General features: G+C 42.4%; 1 protein-coding gene across 6 annotated transcripts in view; it reads right to left on the bottom strand.

Moving 5' to 3' along the window:
- TAOK3 (TAO kinase 3) overlaps positions 1 to 17,827 on the bottom strand; it is a 233,799-nt gene that overhangs the window by 7,964 nt on the left and 208,008 nt on the right. For all 6 annotated transcript variants that reach the window (XM_074296609.1, XM_074296628.1, XM_074296646.1 and 3 more), the window contains 2 exons: positions 15,147 to 15,386; positions 11,336 to 11,548 (listed from right to left, as the gene is read on the bottom strand). In XM_074296609.1, coding sequence (XP_074152710.1) covers positions 11,336 to 11,548; positions 15,147 to 15,386 — 453 coding nt within the window. The remainder of the gene's footprint in view (positions 1 to 11,335; positions 11,549 to 15,146; positions 15,387 to 17,827) is intronic.

Raw genomic sequence — 17,827 nt, 5'->3', positions numbered from 1 at the left:
AGTTGAATGGCTGGGATGAAAGAGTGGTCATCCACGGTTCTGTGCCAACTTGGTGGGAGGACAGCAGTGGAGACCCCCAGGGATCCCGTGCTTGGCCACGTGATGTTTAGTATTTCTTGGTAACTTGGATAACACGTGACAAACACGGAATTCTGAAGAAGTGAAGGATTTTATCAAAGAAATATTTGAGCGGAGGAAGACAAGCAAGAACCAGGGAGAATTATGAAGTCACTGGTCTCTCTGCACATGGGGTGAAATCCTTTCTGTGGAAGGGACAGACAAGGTTTGAAAAGAATGGACAGATACAACCCATTGAATGAATTGATAAACATTTTTAAAGCACTTATCATATACTGACTCTGGAGTTACAAAGAAAGGCAGACACGGTCCCTGCTCACAAAGAACTCACATTCTAATGGAGGAGACAACATGTAAGATACATAGGTACATAGGAGATTCTCTTTCTCTCTCTCCTGTCCTTCTATCATATATTCACTTAAGTATCTATGTAGTTGGTCTGCCTGTCTCTCTGTCCATCCATTTCTTTCTTTCTTTCTTTTTCTCTCTTTTTTTCTTTCTATCTGTCTATAATGCCTGTTTGTTTTTCTTTCTTTTTTCTTTTCTTTCTCTTTCTTTCTTCCTTCCTTCCTATCTATCTACCTACGTATCTACCTGTTTGTTTTTCCATCTATCTATCTATCTATCTATCTATCTATCTATCTATCTATCTATCTATCTATCTATCTATCTTTCTATCTATCTATCTATCTATTCTATCTGCTTGCCTGTCTTTCCATCCATCTGTCCAGCTATCCTGTCTATCTGCCTTCCCATTCATCCATCCATCGGCCTACCTGTCTATCTGTCAATCTGTCTTACCTTCCTGCCTGTCCATTCATCTGTCTGTCTATCTATCTATCTATCTATCTATCTATCTATCTATCTATCCATCCATCCATCATCTATCTATCTATCTATCTATCTATCTATCTATCTATCTATCTATCCATCCATCCATCCATTATCTATCTATCTATCTATCTATCTATCTATCTATCTATCTATCTATCTACCTATCCACTAATCTGTGTATCCTATCTATCTATCTATCTATCTATCTATTTTGTCTGCTTCTCTACTATCCATCTGTCTTTCCTGTCTACCTCTCTATCTTTCTATACATATTCTCTCTGTACAAAGATTTATAAATATAGATACACCCTCTATTTAGACATATTCACAGATCTATAGAGGAAGGAGGGGTGAGAAGCTAGAGGAAAATGAAAGGCAGAAGTGAGAGGGCAGAGTTTTTTAGGCATGAGAGACACAGCCAGGCAAAGGCAGTGAGGTGGGAGATGGAGCAGGAACTCCAGGAGGACCAGTGATGCTGGAGGATGCAGGAAATGCAGGGAGTGAAGTAGAAGATGACCACTATAGGTTTTGGTTTGCATGGCAGAGGGGAGCTCCTACCCCGATGAAATCATGAAGCATTTTCTGGGTAAAGTTGTAGGTGACACACTTACAGTCTGAACCAAAGTGAAGAAGGACAGCCAGGGACTGAATCTTCTCACCAGGATCCACAGGCTAGGACCTTGGACCCACTCCTGGGTTCAGAAATGGGCTTTACACTAAGTGAGATACTTCCTGAGTAGTGATTTGTGTGAAAAGGATCGGAGATTTTGGTGGATGGAAATGCCAGGATGAGACACGGCGACACAGAGAGTGAGTGCCACTGAAAGCCCCCACAAGAGAGGCCGAGCGTTTGGGTCTGGGGGCTGCCGAATGTTTGGGTCCGAGGGCTGCCAGGCAGCCGTGGCTTTGGGGATGCCAACAGATTAGTAAACAGAGGAGGATGACTGAGATGGCCAGGAGCTTTAAGACCATACCAAGCGGGGAGAAAGGAAATGGGGGCTTGTGTCTGGGGAAGAGAAAATGCAGGCAGGTTTGAGGCTGATAGAGGGGGGGGGGAATCCCAAAGACTTTATGACAATTAGAGCTTTGCAAAAGTGGGCTGGGCTGGGGAGCTCTCGTAAGACTTTATGAAGGACACTGTTGAAGAAAAGGGACCTCGTGTTTTGGTGTGGGTTGGAATAGGTGGTTGCATAGATCTTTCCCAAAGGAGGAATTCTGGGATTCTGACCGGTTTTTCTAGGCCCCATTAACAGAATGAGGAAAACTGGGTGGAAATTAGAAAGAAAGATAGAGAGAAGAGGGAGGGGCGTGGATTCAGGTTTGCAATAACAACACAATTTCCTAAATATTAAATCTTTTCACAATCTGGCCTCAGCTTTCCTTTCCAGCCCTATTATACGTCATTCCCTTCACTGCAAGGTCAAACTGGATTTCTTACTGTTCCTCCTATTTGATACTCTTGTCCCCTTTTTCTGGGACTTTGCTCAGACCTTGAACCTATTTAGAACGCTCTCACGCATTATTCCCAACTCTGAAGATTCCTAAAGAATCAATTCTACTGACACCTTTTACATGAAGACTTCCTTTATGACTGTTTCCCACTTCTCCCAAATCCCAGGTATTTTATACATCTTTCTCTATATAGTACATGTTTTCTCCCCTTATTAAGTATATGTTCCTTGAGGGCATACTCTATTTTGCTTTTATTTTTGACACTTCATCCTTAATATAGTGTCTGGCACATACCAAGAGCTCTACAGGTTAGCTATTATTATTTAATAAGATAATAATTTTAAAGTTCTTAACAAAGTGCCTGGCACATAGTAAGTTATATGTGTTAACTATTATTATTGAATGAGCTAATTTATAAGTTCTTAGTGCAGTGCCTGATATACTATTAACATTATATAAATGTTACTGATGATGATGATGAAGATGAATCATATCCATATGGATATTCTTTTGTAATAATTAAAATTAGAAGGCAAATAAGTTGTCATTAAATAGAAGGACAGCTTACAGGTTCTCTACAGGTTCTGATTAGTGTGAAAAATGTATCCATCCCTGGAAATGGTCCCAAGTACTCAGATTCACAAAATTTAAAGTTATAATTATGTAAAATAGGGTAAAATAGGGTTCTTGCCCAATGTAGTAATGTGATCACTTCTGGGGATTAATTAGTCATACTATTTGACAGCTGGATCTACAAGAGCTGGTTTCATCTAGTGATCAAAAGTTAACAAGAAGTATAATTTCAAGCATGGACCCCTTGGTCACTTTTCTTTATAGGGTTCAAACACGATGAGCACGGGTGAAGAGACGGGTGTTCTAATAATTGTTTTAAAGCAAGTCTACAACAAGGACCTTCTCAACGTTGACATTGAGTCAAACACTGAGCTCGGGGCCTTCAATGCAAAAGTGGGCCCAGAGGAAGAGGGTGAAAGTTATGTTGGAAACTATAATTTGACATTAAACAACCCAAGAGACTGAAGGCTTGCAGGTTACTCAGAAACCATGGTGGCCCCTGAACAGCACAAAAAAATAAAATAAACGATGTCTTCCTTCGAGAAACAGAACAGCTAATGTCGGAGTCATTCTAGAATCAAATGGCTGTGGCGTCTTTAATTTCTGCTTTCATCAGATCCCATGGGTTCAATTATCATCCTTATGCAAATTGTTCTAGCTCTACATATACAAACCACGTCTCTTTGATGAGCATCATGGTACATTACTGACTGCCTCTTGAATATCTTGAACTGAACGTCCCATAGACATCTTAAACTCAATATGTTCAAACCAGAACTCTATATTACCCAACCTTTCTATATCTATTTTCTATTCTATATCTATCTTCTATCTATCTATTTATCTATCTATCTATCTATCTATCTATCTATCTATCTATCTACTGTCACCAGTATCGTCACCCTCCTAGTCACCCGGCTCACAATTTCGGTGTCATTCTTGACTCAATATTCCTTTATACCCAATCTATCACCAAGTCTTGTTGATTCAATCTTCATAATATCATAATCATCACAATATAATAATAATAATTCTCTCCCCTGACACTGCTACTACTCTCAAGCCCAAACTCTTGTCTGGACTATTAACTGCCCGCTGGTGAGTCTGCTTTCCCAGCTCTCCCCTCTCCAGTCCATCCTCTGCTCGGCTGTCAGACTGATTCTCCTAAAGCACGTCCGACTGTGTCACTCACTACTCGGTGACTTCCAGTGGCTCCTTATTGCCTCAAGGATCAAATATAAAAGCTCATCTGGCTGAAACTTAAAGCTCTTCATGACCGGCTCCATCCCTACTTTTGCAGTTTTCTTACACTTTTCATGTTTAACATGCTAAAGCTACACCGGTCTCCTTGCTGTTCCATAATCCAACACTCCATCTTCTGACTATATTCACTGGCCGTCCCCAGTGCCTGGAATGCTCTCGCTCCTCACCTCTGTCTCCTGGCTTCCTTTAAGACTTAGATCAAACCCACCTTCTCTAGGAAGCATTTCACCCTCCCTGTCTCCCACCCCATGAGAGCCTCCCCTTAAATTAACTCCCATTTCTACTATATAGTATGCTAAATCCTAACTCCCTTCTATAGTCCTATTACTTTCTCTGTCTTTCTCTGTTCCTCTCCCCCCTCTTTTTCTTATAAATGTCTTATATATAACATTTTTTCCCATATTGTCTCCTCCATTAGACTGTAAGCTCCACGAAGCCAGGGGCTTTTTTTGGTGTTTATTTTGCTTTGCTTTGCTTGAATCTCCAGGTCATAGCATAGTGCCTGCAACATGGTAAGAGCTTCGTAAATGCTTTTGAGTGACTTTCAGCTCCACAGATCCATTATTTGGGGTGACGAGCTGTGGGAGCCAATGTGTCTCTTCCAACTGATTCTATGCTCAATGATCGCAGAACCCCAGAAGACCCGGGGGACTCTGATCTGTTGGTTCTCTGGGTTATCTCCAGATCCCTTCATCCAGAATGGTCATTTCCTCAACAGAATATCCCTTTTCCCTGTTTCATTTTGTTTCTTTCATCCCAATACACCTCTGCCCTACCCTGTTCTAATCCACACCTTTATTTGCCCTCCAATTCCACCATGCATGGGTTTCCTTCTCTATTATGAAGAAACGCCCCTAGAGAAGTCAGTATCCAAGCAGATATTCATATAAACAAGGAGATTGTGGGAGGGCAGGAATGGCTGACATTTGATCCTTGTTCTCCTCTGATCGGGTTAAAGAAGGGAAGTGGATAAATACATACATACATAATTGGAAATAAAGTATATCTTTCTCAACAGGGAAATGGAAGAAGAGAAGGGAGAAGAATTAGTGGAAGAAATTAAGTCTTAAGTAAATAAGTCTCTAAATATGTGGGAAATGTAGCTCTTTTTGAGGGGGGCAAAGGGAATCTGAAAGGAAGAAGAAGAAGGAGAAGAAGGAGAAGAAGAAGAAGAAGGAGGAGGAGGAGAAGGAGAAGGAGGAGGAAGAAATCATGAAGGGGATGATATCAGAGAAGTCTCAAGAGATTTATCAGAACTGATGCAGAGCTGAAAGTGAATAGAACCAAGAGAAAAAAATTGTAGAGTTACAGAAATATGATAAAGACAATCTTGAGAGAATGAACCTCTGAATGGGTGTAATTGCCTGTCACAATCAGAGAATTCATGATAAAATATACTATTCACCCCCAGGAGGGAGAGGAGCTGAAGGACTCTGAGTGCGGAATGAGACATTTCTCAAGGCAGTTTTCTTTTTCTTTTGTTCTCACTTTGTGAAGGGAAGGAGAACATGGATTTTTGTGGATTTGGGAAAAACCAAATATATAATTAAGAACAAAAATGCTAATAACATCCCCTTGAGCCTTGATCACTTCCTCCCACCCTCTTCATCTTTGGTAGCTAAAAATGGGACTCTCTCCCACGTACTCAGCCTCCCTGGCCTTTCCTCTCTGGGGGCCTGTCTCCATACACGTCTCCAGGCCCCACGGAGAGAGGAGTGGGCTTGTTTTTCCTTGCCCCTTCCAGAACTCCCTCTGCTGCCATCGCTCTGTACTCTCTCTCCTTCTCTGGAGTTCACTCCGTCTTCCCTGCTACAATACAACCAGCTCTGGCTCATTGTCCCGCCATGCTCCTGGGGTCCGATCCGCCTCAGGCTTTCTCCTCGCTTCTCCCTCTGCCCTCCTCCTCTGAGATTATTAAATAAGTCGACATCTCCCCAGAAATCTTGACCTCCTAGTTTACCAATCCTCCGCTTCCAGGGCCGACCCTTCCCTTGCCCTGGCCGTCCACACGGACCGCACCGTCAGTTATCCTTAATTCTCCTTTCTGATCCTTATCATCCGTCTTTCCATCGGTCCCCGCACTTTGCTCCTTTTAATTCTTCGTCTTCCCAGCCCTTAACCTGTGTCTGAATTTTTCTCCCCCATTAGGGACCGGCTTCTGCTTTTTTTCCCCTTCATCTTCAGTACTTCTCACAGCAGCTGGCGCACAGCGGTGCTAATCAGTGCTCCCGGACGGGTTCTCTCCCTATCTGCGTCCCCTCGTTTTCAGTCTTTTTGCTGGCTACTTCCACTACTTACTATAAGGTGAAATTGACTGGATTAATGCAAAGATGCTCCAAAAATCACTTCATGAGGACAGGATGGGGGAGGGGAAGCGAGACAACAGTTCGCCCTAGGAAAACATCCGGGATTCTGGGAGGGCCGGGACAGGACGGGACCAAGGCGAGGGACGTGATGGTCCCGCTGACTCTGGGGGTTGGATCACGTGCGGAAAGTTGGTTGGTTTGGGACAAATCGGAAAGCACCAACGGGGCGAGCGCTTCCAGGTATGGCACAGGCGAGCACTGGACCGGACTCAAGAATTCAGGCCTGGCCTCAGACACGTGCCAGGTAGGAGAGTCTGCCTCAGTTTCCTCATCAACCGGGTGCAAGGCCTGTGCCCTGGGAAGGCCAACTGAAGGAACTGGGGAGATTTAGGCCCAGAAACGAAGACTCAGGAGGGACGCTCTGGTTTCCTTCACTCCTTTGTTTCCTTCTGGGCTTGGTTCCGGCAGCCTTCGTGCCCCAGAAGCCACCTTGGCCCTGTGGCCCCTTCCGACTGCTCATTTCCTTCCAGAACTTCTCCTTTAAAAGGAGGACCCCCAATGGGCCTTATTTATTCCCCTCTGGGACCTTCTTCTGACTCTCCAGACTTCTTTCTCCATTACTCCTTCCCTCCTTCTCTTTCCCTACCAGAATGGGAGCTCCTTGAAGGCAGAGGTACTTTTATTTGTATCCCCAGATATATCTGTATCTATGTATACATATACATTTATATATTATATATATATATATACATTTATATATTATATATATATATATATATATATATATATATATATATATATATATATATATATATATATATATATATATATATATATATATATATATATATATATATATATATATATATATATATATATATATATATATTTGCTGAGGCTGGGGTTAAGTGACTTGGCCAGGGTCACACAGCCAGGAAGAGTTCAGTGTCTGAGGCAGGATTGGAACTCAGGTCCTCCTGATTCAGGGCTGGTGCTCTAGCACCACCTAGCTGCCCCTCAGCATAATATAATAAGTGATTAATATTTTGCTTTTCTGCTTTGCCTGGGCTTCTTCAAGGACCTTCAAAGGGGATCAGATTTGTCCTTTGGCCCCAGGGAAGAGAAGTAGGAATCAGACAGACAGAATTTGCAGAGAGGAAAAGGTAAATTCGATGTAAAGAAAACCTTTCTAACTATGAGAGAACTAATGCAAAGGGGAAGGGGTCCCCGTGGGAAGCGACGGCTCCCCTCACCAAGGTTAGATTCCGTCACTGCTCGGATCTGGGTCCCCCCCCCCCCCAGGCTTGCTGTCTCCCATCTCTCGCCACTGTCCCCTCCTCTTTTCTCACAGTGGTTTATTCTCTCTCACTTGGACTCATTATCCTAATAATTTCTTACTTAAATCTGTCTCTCATCTCCAAGGTTCTCCTTCCTCTAATCCGTTCTCCGAGACATCGATAAGTGCCATGGGGGAAGGGCTAAAAAGCTGTCCAAACACTTTTATGGGTGTCCCCAAAGTCTCAGTGCGCTATTAATCAATTAACGCTTCGACTTTCCTATCTCTTGAGTTTCGCAGTAACCATCAGGAAGTTATGAAAAGTATCGGTGATCTCCATTTTCTAGATTAGGGACCCAGAGCCCCAAGGTTACTGACACTAATAGCTAATACAAGTCTGAGGCTAGGTTCGAACTCCTCCTGACTCCCCGTCCAGGGCTCTGCCCACTTCCTGGCTGCTCTCCAAGGCCTGACCTGTGGCCTCCTCCTCCCAGGCCCGCGGCCTTCTGTTCCAAAGCCTCCCCATTGAGCTGATGGGGAAATCAGAGCTAAGTCTTGGTCCCTGGGTGACCTCATTCCTTCCCTCCTCAGTTAGACCCCAAACTCCCTTCCTAAACCTCTCTCACACCATCCCTTTTTCACGGACTCTCCTCTCCCTTCTCCTGGACAGTCCCCCAAACGCCACATTTCATTTCCCATCTCCGAATTTGCATACAACGTCTCCCGCGCTTGAAATCTTATCTAAGTTTCTCAGAACTCTTCTCTTTGAAGGTCGGCTCCAGGAAGCTTTCCCTTAGCCAACCAACTTTTGATGTTTCCTAGCTCCTGAAATTATCTTGTCTTTACTTACTTGGGCAAGCCCCTTTGGAGAAAGGACCATTTCATGGACAGCGGTGAATCTCAAGATCCTGTGCCATTGCCTGGCACACAAATGTGTGCTGAAACTTTGGGTGAATTTATTGATATGCAAGGAATATAAAAGAACCCAGGGGCCTCTTTCACCAACAGACAAGTCGCGTCGAAGAGCTAAGACAGCCAAGGACAAGTCTGAGTTTGAATGTAAACTCGTCTACAAAAGATTAAGGAGGATGCCGAGGGAAGATTTTGCACAACGTTGCCTCGCCACGTGGTACAAAGCAGTGGAAGGGAAGACAGGTCTGAACAAAGCTTGCAATAAGAACAGCTCAAGATCATCCCTATTTATAGATGGAAGTGGATGGTGGATGACTGACTAATAAAAAGTAATATTTCTCTAGGGATTGAATCTTACGATGAGTAAACAATGTAGTGAACACATCTGGCTTCTAACCCTTCGTTCCTTCTCCAGAAGAGAGAAGAACACGCAAGAAAAGGAAGCTGCAAAGATTTCAGACCACAGACATGCAGACAAGATCTTGGTTGGAGGAGAGAGCTTTCAGGGAATGCAATTTTCAAGAAATCTCAAAGAGGGCAAAATTCTTTGAGAACGCAAAAAGTTATAAAGGGTATTTTTATTTTTGCCCAAAAAAAGGCAACTGAGATAATATAAGCAATTGGCAATCTCTATTCCTGCTTTCTTATCTCTTAAATTTTTTTTCCAAAAATAAACTTTGCAAACATTGGAAATAAGAGAAAAGATAATTCTCTCTTGCAGATAATAGATAGCTTCACAGCCACACAGTTTGCTGCGAGGTAGAAAGAATATAAAATCCCATTTGGTCTAATGTTTGTTGATTTTTTTTAAAAAGGTATTTGTTTAAGATCACGGAATCATATAATTTGAGAGTCGAAGGGGAAGGCCAAGTCAAACACTAACGAAATGATCACTATCTCATAGCACTGAGCAAATAGTGCATCCGATCTCCTTCAGTGAGCATCTCTCACACATGTGGTAACATCATACAAGCTCCACTAGTAGCTCCAACTTCATAGAGATGACTCTGCTCAATGAGCCTCAGATTCTTACGATCAAATGACACACAAACGACACATCTCTGCCAAAAGTGCTCACTACTGTCATGGAAGATGTCAGACGGAAGAGGGACTCCACAAAGAATCGGGGTTCTTAACTTGAGTTCTATGAACTTAAGTGAAGACGGAGACTTCTCTAGATTGTCAAAGGGACCCATGGCGCTAGAAAGATGAAGAACTTCTGTTCTAAAGCAGCAGGGTCAAATTCAAACAGGAATGGATTCCACCAGGGGCATTCTGACTTTGTAAACCACCAATGTATATCACATTGTGCTGTATTTCTATTTATTTCCCAGTTACACTTATAGCCTGGCTCTAGCTATTCGTGTTGGCTGCAAATTTGACAGCTCTACTCTAGAGTGTGGGATTCTACAGATGTTCCTATTTACTGGGAACACTGGACCAAAATATTGCCAAAGAGATGGGTCTGGCTGGGCATACCAGAAAAACCAAGGAGAAAAAGAATACCCATTTCCCAGATTATGACCTATGGTTAGATGGATAGATAACGGATCCTTTAGGCCATTGGTATATAGAGCTTCAATAGGCACTGCAGATGCCCAGGGTGGGTTTAGAATTGAATAGGAAGAGCAGAGAATGGCAGATTTTATTTGGGAAATGATAGTATTTCAGGGATTTCCAGCTGTTTCCTGCTCCCCAAGCACATTAAAAAAAAACAAAAACAAAAACAAAAAAACCCTGCATGCTCTAGGGATGCCCCAGGAATTTTTATCAAGGGTTGCCATGTTCTCTGAAGAAGCAAAATTTCAGATCACCAAAAAGACAATGGAATGGACATAAACAAGCTCATGTCCAACAAATAGGCACAGAAGATTTCAAGGGCTGGGCACTTTTGAAAAAAAGAGAGGGCAGTCTTAGAGCAGGAGATCTCACACAGACAAGTCAAATGTACTGGTTTCTACAAAATAAAAAAATAGTAGTGGAAGACTTCGGGATGTCGGGCAACTTCCTTAGGGAGGTTTCATGATGTTTTAGACACAAACTGCCTAGGAGAGGGCATGGATGAGTTGGCACATTGCATCACGGAGGGAGTTTTGCCACTGATGGGATTATGGAACAAGCAGAATAGGAAGTTACCCTGTGGCGTAATGAATGGGAGAAAAGCACGTGTTACTGAACAGAGCCTTATTCTTTGGGCTGTATTCACCGTACTTTAAAGGTGATAGTAGGAAAGGCACTTTTACCCTCGGTGTACCTGCTGGCAAGAGGATAATGACTATATAGTTACCACGTTATGTTGTTCCCATTTTCCCTGGTCTACATTAAATGGCAGCCTTAAGCAAATGCCCAACTGGCACCATGCGTCACAGAGAAAGAAAGAACCTTAGATATTAATGGATCAGTGAACTGATCTCTCCCATTTTACAGATGAGACAACCGAGATCCATGCTCTGGGTCTGGCTTTCGGTCGGATCGTTAGTCTTGCCGAACACACCGCCACCTTCATCCCAATTATCCCAATGACTAGATAGCAAATGCGAGGCTTGAGGCTATTCGCCAACTTCTCAGAGTTGTGGGATCTGGGAGTCTGGAAAGACCATTCCATTTTGGAATATTTTCCTGACGTGTGGTAAATGCTTACCGCTTGAGAGGCCATCATTTCATTAATACTCTGCTCATACTGTTCTGCCAAAATGGCCAGTTTCCTTGTCTGCTCATCTTTCAGTGTCTTCAAGATTGTTTTGTGCTCATTCTTTGGAGTAACTTCCAACTGGTGATTCTTGAGTGCTTTATACTGTTTGGTCTGGACTTTGCAAGTGTCCTGAAACTGCTTCTTGATCTGCATCTCCATGGCCTGTGTGGAAAGAAGAGACAAAAGGAGTAAATCAAGAGTAGCTACATCAGACTTTCACTTTTATTCATGAACTAAAGTAACGAGCAGTATTTCTTTTGCTTCTGGGCAAAATAATCTGTAGATATTTATTTACATACTTGTCAAATCAAAAGTACTTATTAAGAATCTACTATGTGCCAGACACTGTTTTAAGCCCAAGAGACACAAATAAAAGCAAAAATAGACTTGCTGTTTCCCCCATAAGAATTCGAGCTCCCTGACTGTATCATTTTTTGTATCCCCTATACCAGGAGTTCTCAAACTACGGCCCGCGGGCCAGATGCGGCCCACTGAGGACATTTATGTGGCCCGCCGGGTTATGACAAATGGGCTGAGGGGCGGAGACAGAGGGTGAGTTTTTGTTTTTACTATAGTCCGGCCCTGTCTGAGGGACAGTGAACTGGCCCCCTGTTTAAAAAGTTTGAGGACCACTGCCCTCTATGGTAGGCACTAAACAAGTGATAACTGATTGATTGTCTCTGTATCCTGAGGGCTTAGAATAGTGCTTGACACATAGTAGGTACTTGTTGACTGAGTGATGGTTGATGATCCAATGTGTGGTACTCTGACAGATAAAAAATATGACACACTTATGATAATTATATATATTTTTTGTTTTAAATAAATTAAATGGATTGGACAAAGAATTTTGAACTTAAGCTGCATAATTAGGACTCTGCTTCCCTAGCAAACAGAGCACCAAGATATATTACAAAAACTGGCACCTCAATGGGCACTACCTGAATCCTATCTCTTGGTTGTAGTCAAAATGGAGTTCTCATTATGAAAACACTTCATATATGTGAAATATTATGTGTGAGCATCAGGTTGTCTACACCAGCAGTATCAAACGCAAATAGAAAGGTAGAATATTGGCTTTAGAAAACCACATGTTATATTTAACATGTATTGGTCAACCTGCCATCTGGAGGGGGGCAAGGAGGGGAAAAATTAGAACAAAAGGTTTGGCAATTGTCAATGTTGTAAAATTACCCATGCATGTATCTGGTAAATAAAAACTATAATTAAAAAAAAAGAAAACCGCATGTTAACATTATATATTTATATATTTTTAATTTTTATCTATTTTATTATTTATTATATATCTTTTATTTTTATATATATTTTTATATATAGCTTTTTATTGACAGAACATATGTCTGGGTAATTTTTCAACATTATCCCTTGGCACTCACTTCTGTTCCAACTTTTCCCTTCTCTCCCCGCACCCTCTCCCCTAGATGGCAGGGAGTCTCCTACATGTTAATCATAACATTATCCATATTTGTTGCATTTTAAATTATCTTAGTTAACTATTTCTCAATCACATTTAATCAGGTTTGCTACTTTCTGGATGATACAGATATTTATACAAGGCACTCAAGGAGCCAACTTTAATTAATGTTGGTATTTCATATGTCATAGATCCTAGAAAAATATTTATATTTAGCTCTCCAGATGTTTTAATGAGATTCAAATACAAACCCAAGATGGACAAATGAATTCAGAGGCGATTTCTTCCTATCTCGTGTTTATATTAATATGCAGTAATACTTGTTTTGGTAGTGGAAGGACCAGCTTATTATTGTAGAAAGAAAGAAAGCCCCTTCTATTTCGTCATCCTGAGCAGGTCTTCTCTGAAGGGTTACAGCAAGGATTAAGAACGTGGTAGAGCTCAAGGAGAGGCGCCTGACTTGGGGATCCCCATCACCACAGCAGTCAGAGCAGGCAGCAGCTACACGAGCTGGCCCATTTGCTTCTTTAAGCCGTAGCCAGCTCTGTTCAGCAGCAAGTGTCAGGTGGCTTGGGGGCTGTCATCTGGCAGCCTCGGGGCCCGGTGACAGGCTCGCGGGCTGTGGACCAGAGACCCATGGATTGGTGTGCTAAAGTGGGTAGAGTGAAAGTTTCATTCCTTCAACAAGACAGCTAGGGGCTCGGTGGCTAGAGTACTGGGATCGGGAGACCTGAATGCAAATCCTGAATCAGACCCTTACTAGCTGTGGGTTTTGGAGAAAGTCACTTCACTTTGGTCTGCCTCAGTTTTCTCATCTGCAAAATGGGCTTAGTAACAGTCCTTAGTTCACAGAGTTACTTGTGAAGATTAAATAGGGTAAGACAGGAAAACTTTGTATACCTTAAAGTGCTATAAAAACAGAAGCTATTGAGGGCTTATCCTGCGTCTGACCCCGGCTGCGGTGCTGGGGAGACAGACATAGGACAGAGCAGCCCCTGCCTTCAAGGAGCTGATGTGCTTTGGGGGGATATAACCGGGTCACAGAGACTTTCACGGGCATCGAGAACCTGGGATGAGGGAACTACCACCAGCGGCTGGCCCCTTTGGGTCTGTGACAAGAGATGAAGTGACAAAGTCACTGCGTGTCAGAGGCAGGACTTGACCCAGGTCTGGCTTTGAGGCTGGCTCTCAAAATATACCAGGTACATAAAGAGAAACACAAAGTAATAGTGCAGGGAAGTGCTGTAACTGGGCGGGGGGCGCTCTGGGAAGGTGTCAGGGTGGGACTTTGAAGGAAGCTTGGGCTTTAGAAGGTGGCAGTGGGGAGAGGCACATTCTAGGCCCTAGCGGACCTATGCCAAGCTCTGGAAGTGGAAGAGGGGCAGTCCTGTTCAGAGGTAATAATTAGGAAAAGAGAGCATATGTGTATGTGGATTGTATGTGTGTGTGTGGGTTGTGTGTGTGTGTGTGTGGGTTTTGTGTGTGTGTGTGTGTATAAAATGTATGTATCTATTTATCTAATTGATATATCAGTCTATCCATCATCCATCCATCCACTCACTGGCTCTAATTCTCGCATTCTCCCTCTCTCTGTCTCTCTCTGCCTTTCCTCCATCTCTTGATTCATCCATCCATCCATCCATCCATCTATCTATCCCCAAATCAATCTATCCCTCTATCCACCCACTCATCCATCTATTCATCCATCCTTCCATTCCTAAATCAGTCATCTATCCATCCCTAAATCAACATCTAGATATTTCTCAACCATTTACTTATCTATCCATCCCTCTATGCACCCATTTATACAATCATCCATCTAGACTTTTCTTACACACTGTACATTATAGCCATATTATTCCTGAACATGACTGTCCATCCTCTACCTCCCTGATTTTTATCTATAACTAAATCTATATTTATCCATATATATGTATAGGCACACGTAAATATTTATAACTATCGACATGGATATGGTATGAACAAAGAGCTTGAGGATTTGTTTTATTCTTGTTAACTCATTTGATTGAAAGTACTATGAAATCTGGAAAGTCAGATTTTGAAGGGGCTTTAGAGGCCAAAGATAAGAGTTGATTCAAGAAAATTCTTTTATCACAGACTCATAGGGCTCGATGACCACCGGAAAGGTCATTTGGTCCATTCTTCTGCCCATGAAAGGCTGGGTGGCTCAGTGGCTGGTGAGCCCTTCAGAACCAGAAAGTGCTGGGTTCAAGGGCTGCCTCTGGTGCCTCTGGCTACGTGTGAAGGGCAGATCACGGGGCTCTGGGTAGGCCCCTTGGACGTCCTCCCCCCCAGCCGCCGTACCTTGAGGTTCTTGGGCTGCTGCCGAAGCTCCATGACGTGTTTCCGGTGCAGCTCCCGCTCGCGCCTCTTGTTGTACTCCAGCTGGTTCTCCAGCTCGGTCTGGTGCTGCAGGCGGATCAGGTCCATGCGGAGCTTCTGCAGCGTGTGCAGCTGCCTATACTCCAGCTCCCGCGTCGACTCGTCGTGCCGGATCAGCATGGCGTGCTCCATCTCCTTCTGCGTCCTCTTCTTATTGAGCTCCTGCATTCGCAGAGGGAGACAAACGGGAGGGAGATCAATGGAGGCAGAGGTGGGGATGACAGATCGGGGGGATGTAGCTAGCTGTCCCCTAATGGCATTTGGCAATGTGCTTTACTGAGATGGAATGATCAGTCCAGAGGCTCGAGGCCCTGGGCCATCCCTTAGCCTCTGGGATGTGATTCTATCTCTGTAAACTGGGACCTCACGCCCAGGCTAACTTCGCGAAACTAACACATATAGCCCCATATAGCACACAGTAGGTACTCAAAAAATGCTTCTTCAGAGAAAGAGGAGAAACATCTGTAAATTTCCTGAATTTATTGGAAATACTCTATTTTTATATGTACTAGCTAGATGGCAGCCTGCAAGAAGGAAAGAAAAAGCTCTGTCCTCAGACACTCAACTAGCAAGGTGATTCTGGGAAAGTCACTTCACTTCGGGGATAATAATAGCACCTCCTTCCTTTCAGGATTGTTGTGAGGATCAAATGAAATAGTATTTCTAAAGCGCCTAGTATACTGCAGGTACTTAATAAATGCTTATTTCCTTCCCTTCCTTTTCCTTGAAATCTCAGAACCAGGGGCAGTTTAGTGCATGGAGCCAGAGCTTAAGACTTTGAAAGCTTCCCTTTCTGGGTTTATTTTGATTTTTCCTTTTTCTTTTTGGACTATATTGTTTTTTGAAGTGATAGAGGGCAGGATGATGGGACAGGGAGAGAGGGGCTTGGGATTGCTGGGAGAAAAGAAAATCCTGGCAGCTTATTTCTCTCACATAATCCATCAAGACAGAAAATACACAAATCCCTTCAATTCCTAATTTTATCTGTAACATCATGTCTTTATCTAGCCATAGCAAGCACTTCTTAAGTGTCTGCTGAGAGGCAGGAGAACAGCAAGATTGTGTGATGATCAATTATGACAGACTTAGCTCTTCTCTGCAATGTGGCGATCCAAGACAATTCCAATAGACTTGGATGGAAAATAGCCTCCACATGCAGAGCAAGATGGAGACTGAATAAGAATCGAAGCAAACAATTTTCAGCTTTTTTTGTTTCTTTTTTTTGGCGGTTTTTCCTTTTCTGATTTTTCTTTTATAACACAACTAATAAGGAAATAGGTTTAAAATGATTTTACATGCATAATCGAAATCGGGTTGCTTGATGTCTTGGGGAAAGGAGAGGCAAGAGAGGAAGAAAAAAATTTGGAACTCAAAATCTTACAAAAAGGAATGATAAAAATTATCTTTACATGTAATTGGAAAAATAAAATACTATTAAAAATAAGTGTTTGCTGAGAAGCAGGAGAACGCTGTGCATGGTAACAGCAAGATTGTGTGATGATCAATTATGACAAACTTAGCTCTTCTCTGCAATGTGGTGATCCAAGACAGTTCCAACAGGCTTGGATGGAAAATGGCCTCCACATGCAGAGCAAGATGGAGACTGAATAAGGATCAAAGCAAACTATTTTTAGCTTTTTTTGCGGTTTTTCCCTTTCTGATTTTTCTTTTATAACACAACTAATAAGGAAATAGGTTTAAAATGATTGTACACGCATAAGCGAAATCGGGTTGCTTGATGTCTTGGGGAAAGGAGAGGCAAGGAAGGGAGAAAAAAATTTGGAACTCAAAATCTTGCAAAAATGAATGATTAAAAACTATCTTTACATGTAACTGGAAAAATAAAATGCTATTAAAAATAAGTGTTTGCCGAGAAGCAGGAGAACGCTGTACACGGTAACAGCAAGATTGTGTGATGATCAATTATGACAGACTTAGTTCTCCACAATGTGGTGATCCAAGACAGTTCCAACAGGCTTGGATGGAAAATGCCCTCCACATCCAGAGCAAGAACTATGGAGACTAAATACGATTTGAAACATACTATTTTCAGCTTTTTTTTTTTTTTTTTGGTTCTTTTTGTTCTGATTTTTCTTTTATAACACGACTAATACGGAAATATGTTTAAAATGATTGTACACGTATAATCTAAATCGGGTTGTTTGATGTTTTTGGGGAGGGAAGAGGCAAGGGAGGGAGAAAAAAATTTGGAACTCAAAATCTTGCAAAAATGAATGATCAACTATCTTTACATATAATTGGAAAAATCAAATACTATTAAAAATAAGTGTTTGCTGAGATAAATTGAACTATACGGGATGAGAACTGCAAATTTAGGCTTTCTGTCCCTCTGAGTAAATGCCCTTTAGAGAGCACCCACTGCCAAAGTGCCTCCAGTCTCTGAAAAAAAAAATAAAAGACAGTTTTTTTTTTTTTGTTTTTTTTTAAAGTGTGTGTGTTTTGGGAAATATTTGGTTTTCTTCCCAGCCCAAGAAATAAATTCTTTTCCTGGGTAGTCATGTTTTTTCAATCCCCATTTGCCCCCTAGATGGCACCAAAGGGTAACCAGTCATCCCTAGAGCATCCTGCCATCACTCCATACC

This window comes from Sminthopsis crassicaudata, chromosome 1 (genome assembly GCF_048593235.1).
Source record: "Sminthopsis crassicaudata isolate SCR6 chromosome 1, ASM4859323v1, whole genome shotgun sequence".
Taxonomy (NCBI): domain Eukaryota; kingdom Metazoa; phylum Chordata; class Mammalia; order Dasyuromorphia; family Dasyuridae; genus Sminthopsis; species Sminthopsis crassicaudata.
The sequence above is the reverse complement of the archived record's forward strand: the minus strand, read 5'-3'. Positions and strand labels throughout refer to the sequence as shown.